Source organism: Psammomys obesus, unplaced genomic scaffold, assembly GCF_907164565.1.
Source record: "Psammomys obesus unplaced genomic scaffold, mPsaObe1.curated_primary_1811, whole genome shotgun sequence".
Classification (NCBI taxonomy): domain Eukaryota; kingdom Metazoa; phylum Chordata; class Mammalia; order Rodentia; family Muridae; genus Psammomys; species Psammomys obesus.
In genome coordinates, this window is record NW_026591711.1 from 6,849,374 (window position 1) to 6,877,330 (window position 27,957).

The 27,957-nt window shown below is 39.6% G+C and overlaps 1 protein-coding gene across 1 annotated transcript in view; it reads left to right on the top strand.

Moving 5' to 3' along the window:
- The first annotated feature begins 3,377 nt into the window (after nucleotides 1-3,377).
- Nucleotides 3,378-27,957, top strand: part of Itprid1 (ITPR interacting domain containing 1) — a 99,067-nt gene continuing 74,487 nt past the window's right edge. The window contains exons 1-7 of the mRNA XM_055611821.1: nucleotides 3,378-3,534; nucleotides 5,285-5,333; nucleotides 5,737-5,780; nucleotides 17,120-17,171; nucleotides 19,406-19,492; nucleotides 21,412-21,614; nucleotides 26,465-27,009. Coding sequence (XP_055467796.1) covers nucleotides 3,378-3,534; nucleotides 5,285-5,333; nucleotides 5,737-5,780; nucleotides 17,120-17,171; nucleotides 19,406-19,492; nucleotides 21,412-21,614; nucleotides 26,465-27,009 — 1,137 coding nt within the window. The remainder of the gene's footprint in view (nucleotides 3,535-5,284; nucleotides 5,334-5,736; nucleotides 5,781-17,119; nucleotides 17,172-19,405; nucleotides 19,493-21,411; nucleotides 21,615-26,464; nucleotides 27,010-27,957) is intronic.

Sequence of the window (27,957 nt, forward strand, 5' to 3'; positions counted from 1 at the left end):
TGTTGTAATAAAACAACATAACCAAAAGCAACTAACAGAGGAAAAGGTTTATTTTACCTCTGTTTCCACATCATCTATCATGACAGGAAATCAGAGCAGAAACTCAAATAGAGCAAAAACCTGGAGACAAGGGTTGATGCAGAGGTCATGGAGGAGTGCTGCCTGTTGGCTTGTTCATCATGTCTTGCTCAGCCTGTTTTCTTATAGAATCCACAACCACCAGCTCAGAGATGGTACCACCCATAATGGGATGGGCCCACCCATATCAATCACTATTATTTTTTAAAGTCCTATGTGCATTTTCATAGGCCAATTTGATGGGAACATTTTCTCAGCTGTGTTTTTCACTTCCTAAATGCCTCCAGCTTGTGTCAAGTTGGCATATAATTAGCCAGCACAACACCAAAAACTAGAGCAATTGATGATTTGATCCCTTCACTTGACAGTTCATGACAGGATAATGAAAGGGATGGAAATAAGAAAAGAGAAGGGGCAGCTAGAAAATGTAAGCACTGGTTGTTGTGAATAGATTTCCTATGAATTCCTCCATAAGAAATAATTATTTTACAACTATTCCAAGAGTGACAAAATGTAGTATAAGAAAAGTTTGAGAATTCATTCAAAGCCCAGAAGGTAACAGAACTAAGATCAAAGTTAGGGCTTTCGGACCTGTCAGATATGCCCAATATTAACCACACCAGAACCAAGAATGGGGTTGTGTAAGTCAGGCAGCTCAGTGGGTAAAGGCAACTTGCTACCAAGCCCAATGACTTGAATTTAGTCCTAAGAGCTCAGAAGGTGGTTGTCCTAGAGAACAGATCTCTACACTCCATAGCTTTTCCATGGATTGTGCAAATACATAAAAATGAAGAAATAAATGCAATGAAAAATTAAACAAAAACAAAACAGGAAACAAGAATGATTCTCAATCTACCTGGAGTTTCCTTTTCCCAGATCACTTGTCCATGTGCTACTCTGGAGCCTGGTGTGTAATACAGCACTCTTGGCAAAGCCTGTGATGACTGTCACTGTATTGGAGTTTCATGTTTCCTGACGCTGCTATGGGATTAAGTGAAAGGGAACAGTTGGGCTGATATTACTCAGACTAAAGAAAACTCAAATAGAATCATTGTGTGGAACCAATTGTTTTCTACTTCTGATTGTCTTCAACATTCTGAAAATTTGGTAACTTTTTGGTTTGTGTTTTCATTTTCAACACACCAGCTTTTTGCTTATACAAACTGAAAATTTGGTATTTGTAGCTTTATACCTTTAAAAGTTAAACATGATAGAAACAACTATCCACATTAGTGGGTCTCTTCATACACACAGGGTTCAATGGCATGTGGCCATCAAAACAGAAGGATGTGGGAGAGAAAGTACTGAATGTTTCAGGTTCTGGGGACAACATAATCCAAGTGTAGGCTTCCTCCTAGTTTCAGCACTGGGTTCCAAATGGTCCTGCAAACAGAGGGGTTTCCTCGAGGAGGCAACAAGGCTCATGTAACACAACTTCTGCCTGGCTACTATGAGACAATTCAAGGCTATCATTCAATTGGTTTATGTCCTTTTCTAAAGAGATTTAAGGGTCCGGCAAATAGATATCAAAATTGGCCATTCAAGCAGCAGGGACTCATCTCCAGAAGCAGACTTGCTTGCTAACTGAAAGGTGCCCACTAAGGCACAGTGAACAAGAGACTTCCTTTGCCAACAATCCCCTGACTCTTGCCTCTAGCAAATTTTCCACTTTTTTTGCTAGACTTTTCCTAATCTACAGAAACTGCCAGCAATCTGGCAAAGAACCAGTCTTCAACAGTTGAGTGAAGCTAGAAGCGGAGGTAGAATTTACTGTTATAGGCTGTAAGCTTGGAACATAAAAGCTAAATTGATATTTCTATCTAAATGAAGCAATTTTTCCAATGATTTACAAAAATCTGTAGCTTGATTGATATGTGACATTCTGGCTCAGAAAACAGTCAGCTCCTTGATAGCTCTTGACCCTTCATGCAAAATCTTTGTCATATGTGAGAACATTCCTCCAGCTGAGACCAGGAAAGGGATTGGGTGATTTGAGGGACCTTGTTGTTCTGTAACACACTTTTCTGTTGTTAAAACTTTCTGATTCTCCAGTGAGTGTCACATTTTAGGATATTCTTGAGCAGAGTTTTTTGGATTTTGTTTCTTGTGAAATTTTGCCTCATCAAAGCTAATGCTTGTATTCTCACTTATACCCGCAGAATGCTAGGTGCTGCCGAAGACAACTTTTTGTTAAATCTGAAAGAGTCAAAACCTGGGCAAAATTAATAACTACCCTCTTAATGCAGATTGTAGAGGATACTTTTTACAGTTTTATGACTTCTAGTATACCAGACAACTGATCGAGTCTGAAATATAATCTGTATCTGTATTACTTGCCTTATTGTCATTTTTGTAAAAATTGCTACCAAGGATACCTGAAAGTTAATGTTCTTGAATAAAATGTCTACCTTTGAGTCTTATTTTTAACTCCTTGAAACTTTTTGCCTTTTGCATTTAGAATGTAAAATAGATAGTTATCAGAAGTATCAATAATTTTCACAGTACATTTTCATCTGTGCCAGTAAATGTCAATTGAACTTCACATGAATGGCACAATTTAAATATATTAAGCATATAAGGGCAGTGTTACCGACAGTTACGTCTGGAGTGCTTGCCTGAACTTAAAAGAGAATAACCAGATATTTGTAGTTGGTCTGAATAGCTTGGCTTTTTCAGACGCACATTGCAAAAAGCAGTTTATGTGTCATGTGACTAATGATTAGGCACCAATACTAGAATTCTATGCGTGTTGCCAAAGCCTGGCTCCTTAGCCATTCTCTGAACTTGAAGACTGAACTAATGCTAATTGAAACCTATATATGACAATAATTTAGGCAAAAGGGTGGTTTTGAACCTGAACTTTGCTCACTTTGTTTTTACATGTTTTTTCCAAACACCTATTAAGTGTTCAAAGTTCAAAGATTAGTGTAACATAAGTAAGGCTGGTGTCGAAGTTCAGTTTCTCTGTTCCACATTTCAGAATGTGTCACTGAATCCCTCAGTGTCGCTGTGACCTTATGTCTGGTAATGCCAGGTTAATTCCTGGTCTATCTGTCTGTAGTAAGGAAACTCTTCTGCAAAATCAGCAGGAATTACGCTTGGTTAGGTGAGCCTGTCTCAGTTTGACAGTGACTCTGAAGGGCTCAGTATCAATCATTTTACAGTACATGCAGTAGAGTACATTCACAGTTACTTCTAAGAATCTCTTTCCAGCTGGCCACACCTCAGCTCTGAACTCATCGTCTCTGATTTTTCGGCTGGTATTGTTTCAGTCAGGTTGTAGAATCTCCCTCTTGATGATGGAGCAATTTCAAGGATATGACACCCCCAGAGTAGGCCTGGAAAAGAGCAAGAGAGATATCCTAAAGCATACCAAGAGGGCATGGATCCCACTGGATGGGCATCTGCTTCCTGGCTCTGAGGAGGAAAACCCAATGTTCACCATGTACATGCAAGGTAAGGGGCCTTCTAGGCATTTAGAAAATGCCCTTCTGTTGGTGGTGAGGTATGTGAGGCTTATGTTTGGGGGCAAGTGACTTCTAAGGACTTGAACTCGATATTAAAAGAACAAGTGTTGCCAAGCAGTGGTAGCACACAACTTTAATCCCAGCACTTGGGAGGCAAAGGTAGGGGTATCTCGGAGTTGGAGGCCAGCCTGGTCTACAGAATGAGTTCCAGGACAGCCAAGGCTACACAGAGAACCCCTGTCTGGAAAAAAAACAAAAGAAAGAAACAAAGAAACAAGAAAGGAACAAGTGTTCCTGGTATGATTCCGGCCAATTTTATGAAATATCTATCCTCCTGAGGACCTCAGCACAAATAGACCAACTAAAAGATAAACACTGCTTCCTTTCTATTACAACGCCCTCATCCTAAAACCCAAGACTCTGAAGATACATCCAGGCTGGAGCCATAAAGATTCCTCCTCCTTCTTTTCCTTCTCTTGCACCTCTTCCTCTTCTTCCTCCTCGTCTTTCTCCTCCTCCTCTTCCTCCACTGTATCCTCTTTTTCTTCCTCCCTCCTTCTTTTCCTCCTCTTTTCTCCCCCCTTCCTCTTCTTTCTTCCTCTTCTTCATATGCTAGTGAACATATATGCATATGCGTATGTATGTATGTATGTATGTATATGAGAGAGACAGAAATAGACAGGTAGTCTCACTGAATCTGGAGCAGTGTCATTCAGCTAGACTGGCTGCCAGTGAGTTCAAGGAATCTGGGTCCTACTAGTGCAACCATGCCCTGATTTTTGATGGGTGCTCGGAATCCAAACACAGTTCCTTGTGTTAGTACAAGTACTTGACCCACAAGCCATCTCTTCAGCTCCCAATGAAGTTGTTTTATTTCAAGTTTCTTGGGTGCCTTGCATGAAACACTGACGATCATTGAATAACATAAAAAAGAAATAAATAAGAAAACATTCCCACTCTATCCACCCATGGTATCACAAATGAAGACTACCGGGCAACTCCCAGGTTTACTGGCTGTTTCGATTTACCTGAAAGCCTATGTGAGAATTATTCAAGTATCTGTGAATAAAGTCAGACTGAGACCAGGATATGAGGTAGTAAGCAGCAAGAACTCTCAGGGTCTGCTCTCCCTTCACCTTCTTTCCTTTTCTATTGCCTATTTGTTGAGCCAGTGTTAAAGATACATTTTAAAAGGCTGGTGCCTTTTTAACACAGGCTGCCTTTGGATATCCTGGGACTCTATGACAATTTGTCCTTGGAATGAATGCAAATCTGGTTTCTAACCTGGCAAAGAACTCCTTGCAAATAAACATTGCTGGCTAGCTGCCTTAGGTAAATGTTGGGATTTAATAAGGAGAGGTTCCATGGTGACATAGAACCAACAAGAGAGAAACAGAAATCTCTTACTCTTTTCCAGTCATTGTATTCACACTAGGCAATTTTACAATCATTCTAGCATCTCTCACCCTTCACTTATTCATTTTGCTAGTCCTTAACACTTTGTTCCTTTTTTCTTAATTTATAGTCTTTTGGCAAGTTTACATCCATTCTTAGAAGGGGCTGATTATGGAAAATAGGAGGTTATGCCTCCAGGGGGAATATGAATATGTTTACATGATCATGTGACCAACAATGTAGGAAACAGAGCTGCTGAAGTGGCTGATGATAGAGTGGGTCATTGCAGCCAGTTGTGCTTTGACTAACAGATCTGGTTTGTTTGTTTGTTTGTTTCTTTATAGAAAATTCCAAACAGGAAAGTATCCAGCAGTGGCTGAACTCCGGGTTCTTGTAAGTGGGGCTTTATTTCATTTTATTTATTTTATCTCATTTTTGCATGCCTGTGGGACTTATGTATTTCTCTTGCAAAGCTTCATGAAAATAATGTGGGTTAACCCTCCTTGGGATGGGCTCCTAGCCATGTGTTGCCAGGGTGGGAGAAGTGTAGATTTTCATATTAACAGGCTACTTGAAGGATTACTACATTACTGCAAAAACTATATGTCAGCTTAGAAGTGCAAAAATAGAATGGTATTTGTATCCATTTGTGCATTCACTTTTAAAAGTTCTCCTATTAAAATATAAGCCTGATTTTTGTTGTTGTTGTTGTTCATCCACTTAATTACAAAAGCAACTTGGTAATAATTTATTTACATACATTGTTGGACTCACAGCGAATTTGCTTCTTTTATAGTGTCTCTGCAAATGAAAGCTTCCAGCAAGCCATCAACCATTCTGGTAAGGCAAGAAAACCCAGAACAGCAGTGCTTTGTGCACCTGAGTAGATGTTTGTGTAAAAAAAAACATCCTTACTGATAGACCTTCCTCAAGGAAGACTTAGTAGAGGCTCTCAGAAATAAGTCTATTGTCTCACTTGATTTTATAAGACTAGCACTCAGAAAACACAGCCATGTTCCCAGCAGCATGTTATGGGCTGAAACCAGGGTTCTTGCCATCATCAAATACTCAGACTATCACAGGAAACTCTCTGGGTCTATGCAGACATCTGCAAGGATGTAATTATGTAAAAAAAAATTTAATTATTCATAACATGCTATAGTTTTATTTTAAAACCTGTTTTCTTTCTGGTCTTTTAGTATCAAAATTATGTTTTTTATCTTTTCTTTAATGATGTATTCTAAAGACAAAAAAAATTACTAAATCCTAAAGTAAACCACAAATATTTCTGAGTCAGAAAATGTATCATACTGTTTCCTGGGATTTGATGATAATATTATTAAAATAGTGAGTACAGGTCTCATAGATTCCATCTTTATTAAACAAAGCACCAGACTTCATGGCATCTAAGATTCTACCATTATACGGGCTTTCAGATGGATCAGATGAAATCTTATGACTAAAAATGAAAACTTGCATCAACTCCAGACATGTTGATCATAGGTGTTAAATAAGATTCTAGAATCAATTAAATGCCTAAAGAATATGTCTAAATATGACATAACTAGGAATATAATGCTCTGAGAGAAAATTATTAATCTTACAGTAACTTACCTTGCTGCTCTTCATTATTTCATACCCTCCACCACCATCTGCAACTAAGAATGGCTACTACTTGCCACACCAGTCAATTTATATTCAGACAATTTGCTTTAAAAAGTTTAAACTAAAGATATATTGAAATTTCCTTTTTTCTTCAGTTGTTCTATAGTTTAAATTTTGTGTTCTTTGACAGTGTCATCAGATATTGAATGAATTTTAGTCATCACTACCTGTTATGTCCTGTCATTTCCAGTCTTTTCTTCTGTCATCTCACCCTTCTCAGAAAGCCCTCTCCTACTTTCACGTCGTGTGTGTATTCTACTGAGATTAACTACAGTTGCTCACATGAGCATGTGTGAAAAGTTATTTACTGGGTCATCTACAACCAGTCAGTAGCTACATGACTGATGACAGTATGATACTTCCATAACCACCATTAACTGTAAATAATCACCTGGGGAGAGTTGGGCCCCATGAACCCTTTCCTCTCCCATGACAAAATAACAACAGACCCACTCTGGTGCAAGTTTCTATACCCACAGTGGGTTCATTCCAAGAGAAGTCTTTTTACAACACACCTTTCCATACTCTGGACCTTCTACTCTTTCCATCCTTCTTCCTGGATAGACCTTGAGCCTCAGAGAGAGCCTTTTGGGTCATATGTCCTATACTCTCCACACTGACTAGTAGTATGTGTCTGCATTAACTGCTGTAGGCTGCAAAGAGACAACTCTCTCATGACAGATAAAGAAAGCCTTAATCTCCAAATAGAAACATGAGGTTTTAGAAGGCAGTTTGACACATTTTATTTAAACTGCTTTATTATTAACATAAGGCCTCCATGATGTCAAAATTTCTGAACATTTGTTTCTAATAAATTTAATATGATGACCTCCCTATTCATATTAATTCAGACTCAAGGAAAAGACAAATGCATAGGTATATTTTCTAGCATAGATCTGTCTTTGACTCTTGCCCATGTTGTGCTGAGAGGCCAGCACTGCTCCTTCCTTTGGTCACACTGTATTAAACACTTCACTTCCTGGAAAATACAGTACATGGCCTGGCCTCATCAGAGTCAAGTTGGTGAACTACAAAGACACACCCAGGAGGAAGCAGGGTCTCTGTGTGGCTCTAAGGTCAGAGTAGCACAGCTTCTATTTGGCAGCTACTTCATCTTCAACAAGACTTTAAATAATAGAAGAGCTTCTACAAGCTAACAAAGCTTTTGGTTACCAAGGCCTTTCTCATTGATCAGTCATTGAAGTCAGTAACCACTATGGGAACATGGATGATTCTCATTCTTGTGCTATAGTCAATGAATGTGCCATAATTTTTGGCCACAGATAGTTAAAATCAGGCAGGAAGCTGGACTTGCAGCCTTCCATAAGCCTGTATGTGCATAAAAAGATGCTCAGAACTTAGGAAATTTCAGAGCTACACTGGGAATAAGTTGCAGTGAGAGAAGAAAAGCAGTTACTGCTGAGAAATGATGAGGTTAAAACTCAGAAAACCCTGACAGGATTTAAGGCAATGCCACATTATCTTACTTACCCCATAAACAGTGGATTAACATAGGAAGAAACTTCTCCTTCTAACTATGCCATATATTCTCCTTTGTCCCTTCTTTCTATGTTAATTTTAATAATTGCAGAAGACTCGGCAGCTGCCCTTCCCACTTATATCTTAAGTGGGAAACAGACATCATGAACAATACCCTGTCACTTTCTGCCATTTTGATAACAAATGTTAAGGCACTGCAGCTAAAAACTCTGTGGCCTCCTTTAAGTCTCCCCAGCATTGTCTGAGAGCAGGTGGTGATGTATAAGCAAGACTCTAACCCCTACCTCCACTGCTGAGTCCAGACAATCTCCACTTATTGGTCTCTTACTGCACATCAGTTTGACCTTATGGGCTTGGTGGAGCACCACAGATCTACACACATCATAGCCAGACACTCAGAGCCTCTTAGAGGACATGGTGCCAAGGACAATGACCATAAAATCCATCTCTCCAGACTGATGGCTCAGTCTTGTCTCAGATCCCATACTGAAGCTATAGACAGTGTTAGTTTGTGGCAAATTTATTGCCACCACCAGAGGACAGATTGAATGTCCCTACTACCTGAGTGTGAAAATATGCAGTCATTATAATGTAAAGATAAGACTTCAGGATTAACAAAGGCTTCAACACGTAAGTAACTCAACTGACATGGTTGACACACTCAAGCATCATTGTGAGTGTTAAGACCAAACAATTTCCTGTGTCAGAAAATATTCCTGGACAGTTATTCAGTGACAGTTACTACTTGGTGGACTCTGATTTTTTTTTCTGCTTTTGCAGAACTAGAAACTAAACACTTGACCTATGGGTGCTAAACAAGTAGCATACAACTGTGTTCTATGCCCGACCATGTTCTTTTAAGACACGGACTTGTTATGCTGCTCAAGCTGGCCTAAATACTTTTTCTTTATTCCTCTAGCTCAAGAACCTTATGACTAAAGGCATGTGCCAATCCTTAGACAGGTCCTCAGAGGAGTAAATTTCCTAAAGGGCTGTGTTAAATCATAAGAAGTTAGAAAACCAATTTCAAGCATTGTGCTCTATATAAAGAAGGGGTCAGAGTAAATCCAGTTGAAGCCCCTTAAAGACATGAAGAGAAAGCATTTGGAGTGTTCTCTACTTCTTAAACTGTGACTGAGACCCCACAGGGGGTCACATAGCTGTGGGGCTCACCAAAAATTTGGCAACAATAAAAGGTTTCTGCATGTACAATGACCAAAATATGATTTCAAACCAAATATGTAATGAAATTCAAAGTGTTATGGCAGTGTTCAATCAGATTGTGTCACATGACTTTACCTTGGTTCTCACCACGCTGAGAGTTCACTACTCAATGCCAGTGACTACTGCCTGAAACATCCTTGAGTATTATGGGAGCATTGTCTGTCATGAAATTCAGTGAATAACTGCATGGATAAAGCTTTCTGCCCATAAAGAAACATAGCAATTTGATTACAAATCTGTCTGTATAGAAACACAATAATTTAATTATGGAATGTAAAACTTTTAACATTTTCCTACCATCAGTCCTGAGTGTGTGTTAGTGTATTATTAGGTGTGTTTTATTCTGACATTTGATCTTAAGAGCTGATGTTTAATTTACTAACTTGAGTTTCATAAAAATCATTAAATGAATTTTGGCTTGAAAAATACAACAGAACTTCTAACAATTTCTGAAATGGCCCTAAACTTGCTTCTGTCATTTTGTACTATGTATTTATGCAAGAAATGTTCTCAGCATCAGTGGTTATTAAATCAGGGTATCATTCAGGTCCAAAAAACACTGAATGCTCTATAATTCCACACTGTAGCAAACATTCAGATAAAATTTGGTTCTATACATAAAATTAAGTGAGCCTGTCAACATTATTAGTATACAAATGTCATTTTTAGTATTTCAAGACAGGATTCCTTTGTGTAGCCCTGGCTGTCCTAAAACTATCTTTGTAGACCAGGCTGGCTTTAAACTCACAGAGATCTTCCTGCCTCTGCCTCCTGAGTTCTGGGACCAAAGGCACATGCCAACACTACCTGGCATAATTCACTTTTTAAATTATAAAAGTATTATATATATAAAAATATTTTAAAATAAACTTCTTTATGATTTATTATGGATAAATGCTTGGCTGTGTAACTATTTTAAATAACCATGTATCTTAGTCATTTTTCTATTGCTGTGAAGAGATATCATGACCAACGCAACTCTTATAAAAGATAACATTTAATTGGGGCTTGCATAGAGTTTTAAAAGTTAGTTCATTATCATCATGGTGGAAAATGGTGACAGACAGACAGGAAGGGTGCTGGAGAAGCTCTAAAACATCCTGATCTGGAAAGAGAGAGAGAGTGAAGAGAGAGAGAGAACCTGGGCCTGGTATGGACCGTTGAAACCTCAAAGCCTGCCCCTAGTAACATACTTCCTCCACCTAGGCCACACCTTCTTATCCTTCTAATCTTTTCAAATAGTGCCTCCTCCTGTTGACTATCCATTCAAATATATGAGCCTACGGAGGCCACTCTTATTTAAACCATCACACCATGTGAGAAGTTTTGTGAGTAGAAGTTGAAAGCACCCTGTTCTGGAAAGGTACAGACATTTGGAGACTCTTGCTCTCAAGAATCCCACTCTTTCTAGATCATGGCAATTTGAACATAGCCTAGGCTAGCTTCACAATGAAAACCTATAGTCTTAGCTCCTCTGGCTTCCTAATCTTTCCTCTAATGTCCCCTAAGTTAAAGTCTTGTTCAGGTAGCTTTTTGCCATTCTCTGAGGCCTTCCCAAGTTCTATATCCTCTGAGAGGCACCTCCTAGCTTTTGCATAAAGATGTACTTTGACTTGAAAACAACAGTTAGATCCATTCTGGGTCCCACCATGTGGACATTGGCTGATACTACCTCAAATTGTTAGAGATATAGAAGTCTTAACCAGGGTATAGATCATCTCTAAACCCAGTGGCCCTAAACTAAAATAAAATAAAAATAAAAGTGTTTGAATAAAACACAAAGATGGTGTTATCAGGTTAGGAAGTTTTCTCAATGAAAAAGTGAGGAAACAACAAGGCAAAGCAAGAACATTTAATGTGATGGAAGTAATAAGAGTTTGAACAGAAACAAAGAAATGAAGGAAAAATTATGGAAAACATACGGAAAAAAATCATTCTAAAGACGTGTTTTGTGCAATGACTGAAACAGACATTTTTTTTTTGTTTTAAATAAAATGTACTCAGATTATACATTACTGAATTTCCAGAAATGAGGAACACACACACAGTATGAGCATGGCATAGAAGTGTCAGCTAAAGTCTGCTTTCAAGTGCATGGGCAATTGCAACTGAGGTCTGAGATCAGTAAAATTTTAATGTTGTGTCTGTGCTTTGAACAGTCATGAACAATTTTTGATGAGCATGTCTACTGGGATGGCTAACTACATCTAGCAAACATGTTCTGGTGCTTTCCTGGCTATGGGAGAAGCTGCTACATCTTGAGCAGAAGCTGTTACAGACTTAGGCTTCAGACAGCAAGGGCTTTCATTGGTGTCAACTCTGGAATGGGGAGGAAGAGAGCACCACTCAGAAAATAAATGGACATAGGGCAAGGAAAAGAAAAAATGATTCCAGGTATCTTTAAGATTTTGAATGCAAGTGTTAACCAATAACACTGTTTTGTTTGGGGCAACAATATGGATTAATAATTTTCCATGTCAGATGAACACAATTCTGCAAATTTCCTCTACAAAGTGTCCTGGTCAGGCAGGAGTTAAATTTGCAGAAAGCTGCAGAATGCTATTATTTTAGAGCAGTGCAAAACTGTAATTTGATTAGTCTATTGGACGATATTCCAAAGAACCAAATGTCTTCCATGAATCAGTCAAAAATGCTTAGGAAAACCAAAATAAAAAATGCTTTCTAAGCCAACAAAGGTGCTAATTAGTGCCTTCTGCATATCTGACTGCAGCTTCTCCAGTAATACATTGTGCAGGGTTAAGTGCGGTATCTGCTGCTTCAGATGGCACAAGTCCACCTAACAGTAGGGAGGATGGCTAGAGATTATATCAAGAAGGAAGCAGAATGGGAATTTTAACCACGGAAGGGAATGAAATCAACAGAGCAGAAACTTTCGTTCTCACTTTAATTTTCCCCGAAACCAGTCCTTAGAGAACTTGTGGGTAGCAGGAATTTGCTAAACCTTGTTTTACCTTCTCCAAAATGCTTTCAGCCAGCATTAGAAATCAAAGAAGGGATTCTGGGAGGGGCAGGGGGTATGGTAGAGAAAGCATCAATGCCAGAGAAGATGGCGTGTGGCACTAAAGGTGCCCAGCTTGCAGGGTGTGGCACTGCATCATAGATGCAGGTATGTCGGGGAGGACCACGTTCTGCACAGGCAGACTCGAGCCTGATGCTTATCGACATTTCAGGAGATCTGGGTTAATGGGGGAAGGTTTTCTCTCCTCTCGTGGTATTCCCCATGTTTCAGATTTTTGCTTTGATCAGAGATAGCAAAGGCTTCAAGAAACTGGGCAGATAATCTCTAATGAAGCAAGCAGCATGGAGACTAGAAAATTGGAGTGTAGGCTGCCGGGAACAGATTGCTACCTCAAAGACACCTGGGCTGGCTCAGCAGTCTCTTCCAAGTTTTAAGGAAAGTCTTGGAGTCCCTATCCCCATGAGTACTTGGCACGCTGTGGGCCACCAGCTTGTGCCTCTCCTTCAGGTTCTTATTGGAGACAAGACAGAGACGCCTTGACCTTGACAAGCCTGACCTTGGCCTCCAGGAAGTTTATCTTTCAAGTCAGAAAATGGAAAAAAATGAAAACAAAGAAACAAACAAAAAAACAAATAATAGTTTCACACTGCCCTCTCCAAGACTCTTTACAAGTGTGTCCACGTGCTGGAAGGCCAGCTGCTGCTTCTGCAGATTCAAGACATCAATACACAGAAGCACTACAAAAGCAACAATTGATCTCCTAGGACTGAGGGAAGTGGCAAAGGTGGACTAGACATCAGTGAGTGAGCCGAATAATTGTAATAATTTTTAAACAATTTTTAAAAAACATACCAGACTTGTTTTTAAAAGTCTTATCAGGTGCCTTGGGCTGGATTTTCTTCAGACTCTCTGCTTGGCTGCACAGAAATGCTGTGTGTCTGAATGCATCGGCTAGATTGTGTGGCACTTCCAGACTATTGAGAAAAGTACTGGGAGTCTAGGAAAGCACTCAACAGCTGCATGTGTGTATTCTTGATGATGAAACTGAGGCCAGGGTGACCACCCTTTTGTAGCTGGTGGTGATGCTAAGCCTCACAGACTGTGGCTGCAGGATGGAAGTCAAGAAAGCCCTTCCCCCAGCTGGTGCTGATGGTGTAAGGTTTCCTTGTGTACCAAGAGACCACATGACCACATCACATTCCATAGAACACAAACTACCTTCAGGAATGTGTTTTTTCCCTGAATGTTGAGCTTTGTTTCCTGGCAACCAGCTTGCTCCTCTCTGCAGTTTCAGGCAAACTTTCTGTGGTGTGTGGTTACTAAGTCTGTGTGGTCACTGAAATCTCCTGAAGAAGTCCAGGGCAAAAGGATCCAGAGTCCAGTGACTAGAGTTTTCTGGGTGACTGGATTTTCTGCATAACCATGTTTTTGTTTTTTTTTTTAAAGTGTAGCAGGGTTAAATTAATTCTTCTCATCAATATCAGAGAATGGATCATTTCCTCTCTGACAGTTTGAGCAATTCACTGTGCCCCAGTGCCAGACCCCTGCCTGGACACACACATTCATCCACATTTTCTAGGAAACCCACAAATGACAAGTTGAAAAGACTAAGGCAGCAATATAGGAGCAGCCACACTGCAAAGCAAGGTCCCAGAATCACAGAGTTCTTCCATGGCAAGAGTGGTACAGAAACAAAACAAAACAAACAAACAAAAAACCAGAAACTAAACCAGAATTCTCCTGAAGAGCAATGGGCACTCACTCAGTGGATTACAAATTAAAAATAGAGTAGGCAAGACTACACAGAGAAACCGAACTACACATAAAACTACACAGAGAAACCAAAATAATAGTAATAAGAATAATAGAGGCCATCGTAATAGAAAAAGGGAAGGAAAGCATGAGGAAAGTTTGCTAAAAGATGTTAAACAGAATGTATTTTACCTTCCATTTGACAGCTTGCTATTTAATTCATCATGGCATCACCCTCATGTAATTGCCTAAAATTTGTACTGTGCTCGTCTTCATGACGTGATTAATAAGGTGGTAAATCAGATTTCTTTCATGTGACAACTTCACTCAATGTCGGTGGTTTTGTGATCTTAAGATGCTCCAAGACTGAATCGTTTTCAGTGAGCAAGTGTGCTGCTATGGATTAAGAATGTCTATCCAGGTGAGGGGCAGTGTTGAGTAGACTATTGTTTACAAAGTCTGGCTCATTTTGTCTAAATGCAAAAACAGCTAATGGCAAGCTCACATTTCCTAGAATACTCTGGGAAGTACTGATGAATTTTAGTCAAGTTACTGACTTCCTAACTTTAGATACATTTCCCCCAGATTACAGTTTCTTTAAAAAGCGACTCATTAACTTTATAACAAATGTCCTTCACCCCATGTGAAAATCTGTCAAATGAAGATTTAGAAAGCCTATCTTGGCTCAGTGAAAACTGATGTGATTGATTAGTGATGTCTGCCATGGAAATAGGCTTGGGATAATTGTGTAGGGCCTAAACCTAGTTTCAGGTTGTGCCACATCCTTTCAAATGGATTATGTTTCTCAACCTACAATATTCCAGTGAGGGTCCTGCTTTCTTTGCTATTCTATGCACTTTATTTTTATATTCTATGTAGTCTATGTATTTTTCTATTCTATTCATTTTAACTCTCATGACTCTTTTTACATGATTGGCTTACTTAAAAACCTCTATTTAAGGTGGCACATACCTTTACTCCTAGGACTTGGGAGGGAGAGATGGGCAGGTTTTTGTGAGTTTGAGGCCATCCCTGTCTACATAGTAAGTTCTAGGACAGCTAGTGCTACATAGTAAGACCCTGTCACAAACAAGCATGCAAAGAAACAAAGAATCAAAATCGTCCATTTACTCACAAATCAATTATATATTTCCAGTCTTCTATCTTTCCAGATCACTTAACGGTATAGCTAAGCCTTTAAAATCTTCTCTAAAGTATGTACGTTTCTTAGCCAAATATGATGCCATGTACCTAGAATCCAAGCACTTGCGAGCCAGAGGTTGGAATTTTACAGCGAATCTAGCTAGGAGTATATAGGAATACCTTGTCTTACAACAACAGCAGCAATGACTGCAACATATGAGATTTCTTATCTCCACCCTCCAAATCTGACAGTCAAGTTCCTAGAAACCTTGAAGCCATTCAGTGACTCACTACCTAAGCAGCAATCCTGGCTCCAAACTAAAGCCTTTCATCGGATCCAACAGTTTCCCTGTTCTTCCCTCAGGAGGGTTTTCTCATTTAAACCTTTTTCCTGTTTCTTTTTCTTTCTTTCTTTCTTGTAGAGGAAAGCTTTATTTTATTTTTTTTCACAGTACAGGTAGCAACACCTAAGTTTGTTATACATGTCACATGGTGTAACAGGACAGCCAGGAATGAGAAGTCTGGTGCTCATTCTGATAAATGTGCCCATGATCTGAATAATGCTTCCTTTTGCAGGTGTAGTTGACATGCTATGTTGTGACACAGTCTGCAGTGACAGCTCAGTGTCCCCTATGGCGTCCAACAGTTATGTTGCCCCCAGTATCATTCACTCTTCCTGCATCCTCCAGGCACCTGGACCCACAGCGCCATCTTTATCATATACAATGTTTTGCTCAAAACAATGGATTTTCATATCCTGATACATAAATGTAAATTCCTCTTTTTGGCTCTCAAGTACACTATGGGACATTCTGTTGGCAGTGTGGTGTTTGGAAAAGAAAGAAAACAACAACAGCAGCAAAACAAAATAAGCTGTGGCATTTTACTGGCCACGAGAAGTTTATGTAACCATGCTGTCTCTTTCCTTTCTTCCTTAAGTGTAAAATATCAAGCCTTATTTTAAGGACTTATTATGAGAAGTTAAAAGATTGTATAGGGGCTGGAGAGATGACTTAGCAATTAAGGATGCTTTCTGCATTTTTTTTTTCAAATGATCCAGGTCCAGCACCCACATGGTGGCTTAAAACCATCATTAGCTCTAGTTCCAGGACATCTGATGCTCTCTTCTGGACTACTTGAATGCAATGAACATACCTATATGAAGACAATGACACATATAGAATAAAATCAATGGATCTAAAACAAATTAATATAAGTCTATAAATGGCAGGTTTAGCCCAGTACTTCACACAAACTTAGTGCGGAATAAATGGTGTTATTGCTATAATCAATAATAAAAGTAGTAATAAATTCCATAACTTTGCTACCCTTGTCTGTATGGTCAGATAATCATGACAGTGTCTATGAATTCTGTTGAAAAACAAGGATAGGACCTAAGCTGGAAGGCTATGGAAAGGGCCAGATTATACAAATGAATGGTAGAGCTTGGCACCATTCCCACCCTTGCCCTTCTATCTAGGATCTTGAAAGAGCACCCTTATTGATCCCTTGAAGAATAACCCCAGAATGGTGTACTACACTTGTCGCAGATGACATTTTATCTCTAACAGTCCTACCCCTTTATCCAGCAAATTCTATACACTTCAAAATCCAAATGTCATCTTCTCCATGAATTCTTTGCTAAGTTTCTTGTTTGCTGCTGCTGGTCTTGCTTTCCAACTCCCCGCACTGAGTGTTCACTAACTCTCATACCATTTATCATTTTAGCATTTGTTGAACTGTATCTTGTTCACTGCAGAGGTACAGTGCCAGATAACACTCCTGGATAGGAATCCCTTCCCGAAAAGGTTTACCTGGAGGGGAGAAACCCTCTTCAGACATGTATGACAATCACATTTACCCTATCGTTTTTTTTTTGTTTTTTTTTTTTTGTTTTTTTTTTTTGTAATTGCAGCTTCTTTGCATGAACAAGGAATAGTTCAAATGACTGTGAAAGACTACATGAGGTAAGTAGCAGAATTAGTCACTTCACTCTGAAATTTTACAGCTATATCGTTGATAAATGAAGTAGAAACAATGAAAATCATTTCTTCTTAACAAGTCTATAGATCTTGGGATCTCATGAAATGGTGAGCTCTTAGCCCCTATGATTAGGGCATTTTCACTAGCCTTGGCAGAATTAGAGGTATCCTTAAATATAAAAAAGAAATGAGAGGATTGTGTCAACAAATGCTGACCAGATAGGAAACTTAATTGTAATATTTGTATAAATGCATTCTACTGCTATGTATTGATTGACTCATGGTTTTGTCTAGAAAGTGATGTTACTCAGCACACTGTTTACCAACTGTTTAGATGTTGTTGGGAAAGCAGTGTGTCTCTAGTTAAGGAGAGAGTAGATTTCAGAGTGTGCTTCCCAGAGCAGTTGCATGATCTGGAACCTTAGAATAAAAGCCCACCTCTGCCATACTAAATTGAACATCTTAGGGGAGGTTCAGAACTGTGCTCTACAAATCCTTCAGAGGATTCCCAGGCATGGTCTAGTTTAAAAGATGCTGGGACTGAGCTCTTTGAGGGCAGGAGCTACTTCCTGTTCTTGGTTCAGCCTTGCCAGTTCAGAATCAATCAGAAAACTAAATATACAGGCCAAGGTGCACACAGTCCCCAACTATTCTTCCCTTAGGTGATCCGTTGCATTGATCTGATGCAATAACACGTTTAGAAGACACCAAAAGAAAAAAAAATCTCCCAGGTAGTTCAAAGAGAATGTTGGGAAATGGTTCATGGACAAGCTCATGCCTATATGGCTGGATCAAAACAGGAAGTGTTCATGGATTCCTCTGGATATGACTGGTACAGCTTCTGTGTTGCTCTACTGAACTTTGCAAACTGGATATAGCCCTCAAATTAAGAAAGAAGACTAAGATTTATAAAAAGAAAGAGATGAGATGTGGTCATTTGTATCTCTGATTCTAAAAGACTGATACAAAGTAACTTGAAGGAGCAAGGCTTTATTTGGCTTACAAAGTACAATCCTTCATTTAGGGACACCAGGGTTGGAACTCAAGGCAGGAATCTGGAGAAAGGGACGAGAAAAACAGAGACCACAGAGGAGTATGGCTTGCTCAGCTCTCTTTCTTATACAGCCCAGTTCACCTTCTTGAGAATGGGGCCATCCACAGTAGACTGGGATTTCCTCCATCACTGAGAAGTCAACCAAATGCCCTACAGATATTCCCACAGCTCCCACAGGCCAACCAAATGGAGACAATTCCCCAATAAAGATTCACAAATGTCTTTAGTTAGTATGGAAAGTTGGGGGGGGGGGAATAAAAACCTAACCAGTATACAAGGCTATAAACAAAAAGATGTATTTTCCTCTTTCTTCAAGATCTACTGCCATTTTAAAGTAAAATTCTTATTATTCAGAAACATGTTCTTTCTTATCCTTAATGAAAAGAAACAGCCAAACAGAGATACAGGGTCCAGATGTTCTTATTCAGTATGGACAGGGCCAAAACAAATTTAGCAACTCAGGTTAAGTAACCTCGTCTCCTTGGGAACATTGACATCTGCAGTATTGTTTGATAAATTTTAATTGTATGCCAACTGTCTAATATGATAAGTGATATACCTGAGCTACATAAAACAGAATTATAGTATAATATAGTTCAATTTTCTTTAAGGTGCTCTAAAATGTTTTGAAATACAGATGTACTAGATATGACAATTCTCATTGTCTTGCTTAGTAAGGAACTTCATTACTATTGCATATGGTTAGCCACAAGAGCTCTGGAGACACAGGTTAGAGACTGTTAGCCATGAAATACGAAATCCTTTTTCCTTGTGAGAAATTGCATGGAGGAACTCCAATGGTTATTTGCTGTATGTCTTTCATCACATAATATCAAACACTTCCCTCAAGTTGGAGCCTAGCAAAGCTGTGTTCCTGAAAGGTCCCCCAATGATTTGCCATCTGTCAGGAGTGATACATCCTGTCACCTTTATAATAAGCACTCGCAGGCACCTAACACTTAAATTCTCACACCTTCTATAGCAATGCTCAGAAAGAAGGAGCACCCTGTGCTGCACACACTGCCTCCTTCCAAGGTGTGGCCACTGTGGGGTTATTAGAAAGAGGAGGAAACACAAAGGCTTTCTCTGAAAGGAAAATCATCTCAAGGCCATCCTGGGGGAACCTAAAGCAATGTGACTCATCTTTGATCTCCTTGCATTCTAGATCTCTGCATCAGTTCTCAGAGACTCCTACCCTGTCCAGAGGGACTAGCTTCAACTCTTGCTATTCCACCACAGGTGTACCCCAAAGGTATGTGACTTCCTGGAGCTATCATCCAGATAGATGATTCAGCTCAAAAACTGGCTTCCTGAATTTCTAAATATGCACCTGAAAAAAAAATACTTGTTAAATTGATAGATGAGAGGGAGAACAGAGAATTTCCAAACTTGATTTTAAAGAACATATTAAAAGAGGCAGTGAATTTGGAAAGGAGGTTAAGCATCTGTCACTGGGAAATATCTGATAAATGATTAGACCTTGTAGTTGCAGGAATTTCATTCATCGACAAAACATGTAAAAAAATATATGAACTGCAGCTCTACCTATTAGAACTATCACTGGATCATATTTTAAGACAAAACTAAAAGCTGCAAAAAGATACAGAAACCACACTGTTATTGACAGGAGTAGCAGGTAAAATTTACAAAGTATGTCTATTCCTACCAAGAAAAAGATCTGGAGAAAGGTCCATGGACTTAGTGGGAATGGGTAAAGACTCAGGACAAAAATTGACATGTAATAATTTACTTTTTTGGAGGTGAATTCCTTTTGTTTATTTCTTGACCAGTGAAATATATTGCAAGTTAATGAAATTGTATAATGATTTGATAGTATGTGCAATAACAAGCCACTTAATATTCATAGTGGTGGCCATGACACTATACCCTTTGAATGTCAGGAACAGTCTTTGTTAACTTTGTGTCATAGGTACTTAGCCTCAGAGCTTAGAATATTACAGATGTTAAATACAGGTTATTAAATATGGACTGAATAAATATTCATACAGTGGGGTCCATAGATAATGAATTAAATTTTCATGTGGAATTTAGGATGCTCTCTAATCTAATTTCTCATTGGAACCTTCTTTATATCAATTTGTCCATGGCATACAATCAACTCATTGACACTGCAGCTTTCCAAATCACTTTAATGATTAAGGTATCCCAGCCAAACTATTTAGATCCCTCAGCGAGGGTTCCTAGGCTGCTTTTTCTTCTTTGATTCTGTCAGAAGGCTAATTACCAAATCTGTAAGTGACATTAAAAATTGTGAACATGACACTGGTGGTATTAAGAGGGTTTTCCCAAGAGGCTAATGAGACTGTTGCTCTGGAGAAAAAATTCTCTAAAGAGTCTCCAATAAGCTCATGAGAGCGGCAAGGACAGTAAAGGCACATAGAAACCTTATTGAAGATGCAAGGAAACCTGCTGAAACCTTATGAGAAATCTCAATTATTCCCACAGGGTCCATGGCATTTGAAAGTTCAAACACCATAATTTTCTGAGTGAGAAGTGAGTTGGTATACATAACATTTTTAGATAATTGATTCTTACTTCTGTGCCAACACAGAGTAGAACAATTTGAATAAAGGATGTCTTGTTTCTCAGCCAAGTCAAGACAAAATTTAAACAAACAAACATCAAAAACCAGAACATATTCTAATCTTACCTAGGGACATGAAAGCATTATTTGGAAACATTGATCTTATAATGTGCATTCAGCAATATCCTTGGCAGATTTGTGTAGCTAAGGATGCCCTAGACTGATTGCTTTAAAAAAAAAAAAAAAAAAGTTCTTTGAGACTCCACTCCCAGGCTGTTGTTTTCTGTTTCCTCAACTGCCATCAGTTATTGTTTCGTGGTGGTTATGAGTGCACTGTCTATGACTTCAGCTCCCCAGTCTTTATGCCCTGTCTAATGTAACACTTGTCCAGTGAGAAAGAACAGCCAGGTGGATAAACTCGCGGTTTGTAAAGCACAGGCAAGCGTCTTTGGGTGGGGTTTCCGACTGTCTTTTAAGTAAGCTGTGTGAGTGCTAATAAACTCACCATCTGTTTGTCTGTTCAAGTTCCTCTTCCACTCAAATTTTGGAAGACTGGATGAGTAGAAAAAAATGGATTGTGGTTAAATGGGCTGTTATAGATGAAGATATTCTTGTTTTTATCTCAGCATTCCTGAATGGCTGGAATTTTGGGAAAAAGATCCAGTGGAGATTCTTTTGGATCTGGGCTTTGGTGCTGATGAACCAGATATCTGCACACAAATTCCAGCCAGGTTCCTTGGTTGCAGCTCAGCAGCCAGAGGAATTAACATTCGTGTTTTTCTTGAAGCACAGAAGCAGCGGATGGACTTTGAGAACCCTGATTTGTACGGTAAGTAGGAGCCTGTGGCATTGCATCTCAGCACTTGGCACAGAGTACTGGGGAGGACCACAGTGATGGACAGGATACACTTGTGCTTGTATGTGATACCATTTAACCCCTCCCCAAGTGGCTTGAATAGAAAAGATTGACTTCTTGATCCCTTTTTATTTCCGCCATGGCTTGGTATGAATATTTAGAAGCAAGACTGAATTGGCCCATAGTGTCACTGAAGGGTTTTGCCTGTCCCTACTACAATCTAGAGTATCACCAGTGGCAAAGACAGGGAAAATATGGCAGTGGGAAAGTATGCTCATTACAGGTCATTGGATGTTATTGGCCAAGTCACATGACTTCTTAACTCCATGGCAGTGGAATGTGCGATCCTGTGTAAGCCTAAGAGTAAAACCCTCTCCTGGGCACCTGTAATGTCTATTCCAGCCACACTCCAGAAGGCAGACAAGCCGCCTCATCATAAAGCATTAAGTGAAATCTCCTCCACTGGAGGCTGGTCAGACTGCTACTGTCTATGCCTTGGGATGAAGGTGGTAGCTACTCACCAGTCACATCTGGCTGAAGTGTGTATTAGCTATACTTAGTCCTTATCACCAGTGTGAACTTGCCATGCTGGGGCACTCTCATGGATCACATGACAGAGTTTCAGAAAATCTAGATAGAGAAATGCTAAAGTTCTGATTCTGAAATAAGTTCTTTTAAGTTTACCAAAAGCTAAGTCAATGAAGATGAAGTATTTTCTCAAATAACTATCTGAAAAAGAGACTTCATTTGGATTTCCCAGCTTAGTCTCTCTCTCTCTCTGTGTGTGTGTGTGTGTGTGTGTGTGTGTGTGTGTGTGTGTGTGGTGTGTGTGTGTGTGTGTGTGTGTGTGAAATGGTTCTCAAAATTTTAACAGTGAAGTTTGAGAGTATGTCATCCTGAAGGTGTTTTGATGTACTCTTTTTACTTCTAAAAGGAGTTACTCTGGTTTCCTCCTCTTCCGGAAATGGAAGTTCCTTGATCAATTTTCTATTTCCAGAAAATATCAAGACTTAATGGTATTTATTTACATAGTGTTTGAACTAATCTATGAGGTAGGCATTTTATAAATGAAAGTGATACATTGATTATAGAGAAGACAGGAGTGGACCTTTGGTCCTGGAGTGACTGCCTCACTTTTGGAGTAGACTTTTACTTCAATAAAGCTAAGAATGTCAAATGTAAAGAAAGCAAGAACTAAAGTAGTTGGCTGCTCAAGACAGAATGGAAAAGAATGCTTCATTCAAAGTTAAGCGAAGAGTTTAAACTTGAGGATAAAATCAGTTATTTAATCTACCCATAGACCAACATAAAATGTTTAGATATGCTCAAGAGAGTTGTTCCTGAGTTGATTGAACCAATTTAATTGGTAGGTTTTGTCTTAGTCTAAGTGTAAAAACATAGACGGATTTAAGGTGATCATCAAAGCAATTGCATTCCCTAGCTCATGAAAGAGATGATTATTCATATAAGCTTAACATAAGGTAAGAATGTAATCAGAATTATCTGAAAATATCCAAAACCCAAGAATTCTTCTAAAGGTCTTAAAGAATTTCATTGTTCACTATGAAACATCCAGTAGTTCTTTTGAAGCAGAAAGATGGTTAGCTGATAGTTTCTTCTTCCAGATGAAAGAAGCAGGTGAACACGGGAGATGCTCAAGGAAGGCTGAATAGATTGCTGTGGGGTCCAGGAGGACAGCATCTGTGATGTTTTATCTTTGTTGTCATTTTAACTAGATTATGAAAGCACATCTCCAGTGTGCTGTTGGAGAATTCATAGAGAGGGTTACTGAGGGGAGAAAGGTCTGCTGGGAATGTGGGCAGTCCCCTTCCCTAGGCAAGAACAAAGCATGAAATAATGGGGAGAATGACAAGCCCTGGCAACACAGGCACCCCTGTCCTGGGCACTGAGCTGAGCTGTGCTGACCTACCATGCCCACTTGGCCATGATTGGCTGAAACCATGACCAGCAAAGGTAATAATTCCCTTGAGTTTTCCCTCTGAAGTATTTGATCACAGCTTTCAAAGATGCTTGAACAGTGCAGAAACTTGGTACTAGAGAAGTGAGGTCTTTAGTGTGGCTTTATTTGACAATATTGCTAAGAAGACTTTGGGATTGATTTGTGAGATAAATTGGGGGAAGATAAATCAACTGGAGAAGCCCCAGGATGTTGCTATAAGCAGGATTAATTGATTGGGTATTTTTACAGGGAGCTCAAAAGACCAAAGTACTGATAGAAGGCGAATAGTGGAGACGAAGCTTCTGGGAGATAAAGGGTATTCCTCCCTGAAAACTAGGAAGAGACTGTAAGCCAGTCCTGTGATATAGCAAAGGTCTGTTTTAAAGACCTGAAGAGAGGCTGACCTTTACAATGATGGACTAACTACAACAATAGAGAAAACTTCAAAGCAGACCAGTATCATGCGGAAGTGTGGTTTTTACTATTTTTTCTAGCAAAATTTATAACAAGAAGCTGAGCAAAATGTGAACAGGAAAATTTGGAAGTCAGTTTGTCCAGGAAAACTGTGGAAAGCTGGAGTGGAGATCATGACTGCTAAGACCATGGCCATTAGAAGAAACTAAGCACTTTGCATCAAAATAATAGAAAAGACATAGTGAAGGGACCTCAAAAAATGGCCCCACAGCTGAGGAGAGGCTCAGTGGGTAAAACACTTGCTAGGCAAGTGTGTGAACTGTATCTTGGATCCCCCAAACCCATAAAGAAATGTGAGTGAGAGTTGGGGAGATGCCTTAATTTTAAGTGCTTTTCATGTAAGGAAGAGTGCCAGAGTTTAGATGACAGATCCCACGTAAATGTCAAGTAGGCATGGAAGAATGCCTGCAATTACAGCCTTAGAAAGCAGAAATGGGATGCCCTGGAGCAAGCTGGGTAGCCAAACAGGCCAAAACAGTGAGCTCCAGGTTCTGCAAAAAGCCGTACATCAATGTATTAGGGGAACGAGCTCGAGGAAGACATCCTATATCAATAATGAGCTGTCACCTACATATAAACGCATGGGTAGCTGCATATACCTCTACACTCCCACACAAAGAAACATGCATATAAACATGTACACACCACAGAAATACACATGCAAAAATATAAATGAGTCTGTTGAGACCTCATTAATTACAGGCTCAATTGAAATGTTTGAATTAATTTAAAAGACTTGGGAGGAGAGTTTGGGGGATACCCTCTTCACACAAGCTATTTAGGAAGGTAATCTGGGCACGCAAGGGAGTCTGGCTGCTTATTTGAGCTAGTGGTATACAAGTATAGTGCTTTTGTTTGCTTGCTTGTTTTTTCTAGACATAGTCTCACTACAAAGTTCTGGTTCTCCTGGAACTCACTACGTATACCAGGCTGGGCTCAAATTCACAGAGATCTACCTGCTTCTGCCTCCCAAGTACTGTAATTAAAGAAGTGCATAGCCACATCCAGCTCATGCTGTTAGTTTGTAAGCATGCAAGTTATTTTATAAAAAAAAAAAAAAGGATTATGGATACTTTCATCCATATTCCAAAGTAAAGTCTGAAATGTCAGGCAATGTGCACAGTAATGTCCCATTCAGGTAGCTACTGAAAGGACAATGTATGGAACTATGAGAGGGGAGAGAACCCCAGAAGTCAACGATCACAGCAACATGAAACATCTGCCATAGAAAGCCACAGTCAATGAATGGAACAAACTCAAGAGAGAGGCTGCATTGGCTGAAAAAATAAGGCCAAAACAGTCAGGCTTTATCAGCCCACTGAAGTTCACATAATGCCAATCTGTACCCTGGATGATGGGCGTGGAGCCACAGAATTTAAGTTTTGTCCTGGTGGATTTCAGCCTTGATTTGATCCCATCCCTTTCTTCTATGATTCTATTTCTCCTTGAGAAGAGGGAATATTTACTCTAGACCATCATATTTCAGAAGTATAGAAGCTAGTTCTGATCTCATTCAGCCTTACTCTTCTCACTTTGGAGCATAATTATCAAGGTTAAAAAATAGTCATGAACATTTACTATGTTTGATGTAGAGCTAAACACTGCATGTGTATTAACTCATGCACAGTGGGGTCATGCTCCTAGTGATGGCTGACCGGTGGTTTGGAACCAGGCCTCCTGATTCCACATGTTAGTCCACACTTGGGTGATGAAGATGACGGACATGATGATGGGAGAGCTGTTGCATGAAGCTATGGGAAGCAGACTCGGACAACTTTATGTTGAAAGCCTGGGTTATTGCTTCAGGGTGTATTTTATCTTTTGCAATAGTAAGAATGGACATTTATCTCTTGACATTTGATTTTTTCCACATAAACATATAGAATCACACAACTCTAGAGTCTTAAATTAATTAGCATATAATACCTGTGTACATATAGGAACCCACAAAGTTACCTGTATCCGTGTGAAAACTCTGGCTTCTCATTAGGTTGTGGTCTCATCTTCAGAGAGAGTGGCATGGCTGGGAAATATTTGAGTTTCAACAGAGTAAAGTCTTTCTTGTTTCTGAAAAGCACATTATCCATTCTTTAAGTTTGCTTTTCTTTTTACATTTTAATTTAGTTACTGTGTGTGTGTGTGTGTGTGTATATGCGTGTGTGTGCCTGCGTGTACGCCTGCATACACACATGTGGAGGCCAGAGGACAACTTGTGGAAAGTTGGTTTTCTCCTTTTACCATGTGGATTCCAGGCAGCAAACTAAACTGCTTGGATTGATTGCAAATAACTGCTGTCTCCCATTGCTTAGTTCCTATTATATTATTTACTGCATCGAAGTATTTTCATAGAAACACTTCTGTAAAACTTCCATGTTCCTATATTCTTCAGGCCGGTTCCGACAGTTGGAAATCCTGGATCATGTGACTGATGCCTTCTCATCTTTGCTGAGTAGTATTAATACCCTACAGAGCCAGGATGAAGAAAAAGCTGGAAGACAGGGTGTGCAAAGCCCCTCGTCAAGTGGAGCTAAAGGGAATCTGAGAAGAATGAGTCAAATTTTAAGGAGGACTTCAAGACAGTACAGCAGGAGGGATGGTAACCTAGCACTGTCAGAATCATTCAAAATGGAACACGGGATTTCTACTCTACCTACCAAGCAATGGGAGCATAGAGTGGGGCTACAGGTGGCTTCCCATAGTGATGATGGAAGTCAAATGTCTCCTTCAACAGAACATGATTCTGCCCAAGCCTGCAATGGCTTGTCACCTTGTCTTCCTCCACAAGCTCTTCTGGACAAGCAGTGTCCTCATGTCTGTTTGTCTGAGGGCTCAGTTAGGAGGAGAACCTGGAAAGAGAAATGGATTCATATGGACAAACTCAAAAACTTGTCTCAGATTGTGAGTAAAGGACCAGACTCCTTTGAAATGGAAGAGGTGAGTGTTGTATTTACTACTTGGCTTCCTCTTGGAAATGGCCATGCCACCATCTTTTTGCCTTCTTGCTTCCATTGATACACTTGATCTTGCAACTTTTACTGTTTTACCTTACGGTTATGTCTTAGTTAAGGCTTTACTGCTGTGGAAAGATACCATGACCAAGTCAACTCTTTTAAAGGAAAATATTTAATTGGGGCTGGCTTAGAGTTTTAGGGGTTTAGTCCAGTATCATCACTGGGGGAAGCACAGCAGCATTCAGGGCAGACATTGCGCTGGAGGAATCAAGATGTTATACATCTTGATCTGCAGACAGCAGAAGGAGACTGTTCCACTGGGTATGGGTTAAGCATATATGACCTCAAAGCTCTGCCTTCACAATAACACATTTCCTTTAACAAGGCCATGCCTCCACATAGTGCCACAACCTGTGGCCAAGCATTCAAACACATGAATCTATGGGATCATGCTCATTCAGACCACCACAGGTTCTAAATTTGGATTAATCTGAGACACTTAAAATTATTGTAATTGCTTCACATAGAACTAAACTAGTATGAAACAAACCTTCTCCTATTGTCTTAGTTACTTTTCGATTGTTGTGACCAAGGCAATTATAAAAGAAACAGTTTTTTTTAGAGCCTTACAGTTTCATAGAGTAAGCCTATGATTATCATGGAAAAGAGCATGTCAGCAGGCAAGTAGGCATGAAAGCTTACATCCTGATCCACAAGTACTATGCAGAGAGAGCTCACTGGGGATGGCATAGACTTTTGAAATCTTAAAGCCTGCCCCCAATGACACACCTCCTCCAACAAAGCCACAGTTTCTAATCCTTCCTAAAGAGCTCCTACCACAGGGAAGCAAGCACACAAACGAATGTGCCTGTGGGGTCATCCTCATATAAAATACCACACCTAACCACCTTTTTTTCTTATTCACAACTGA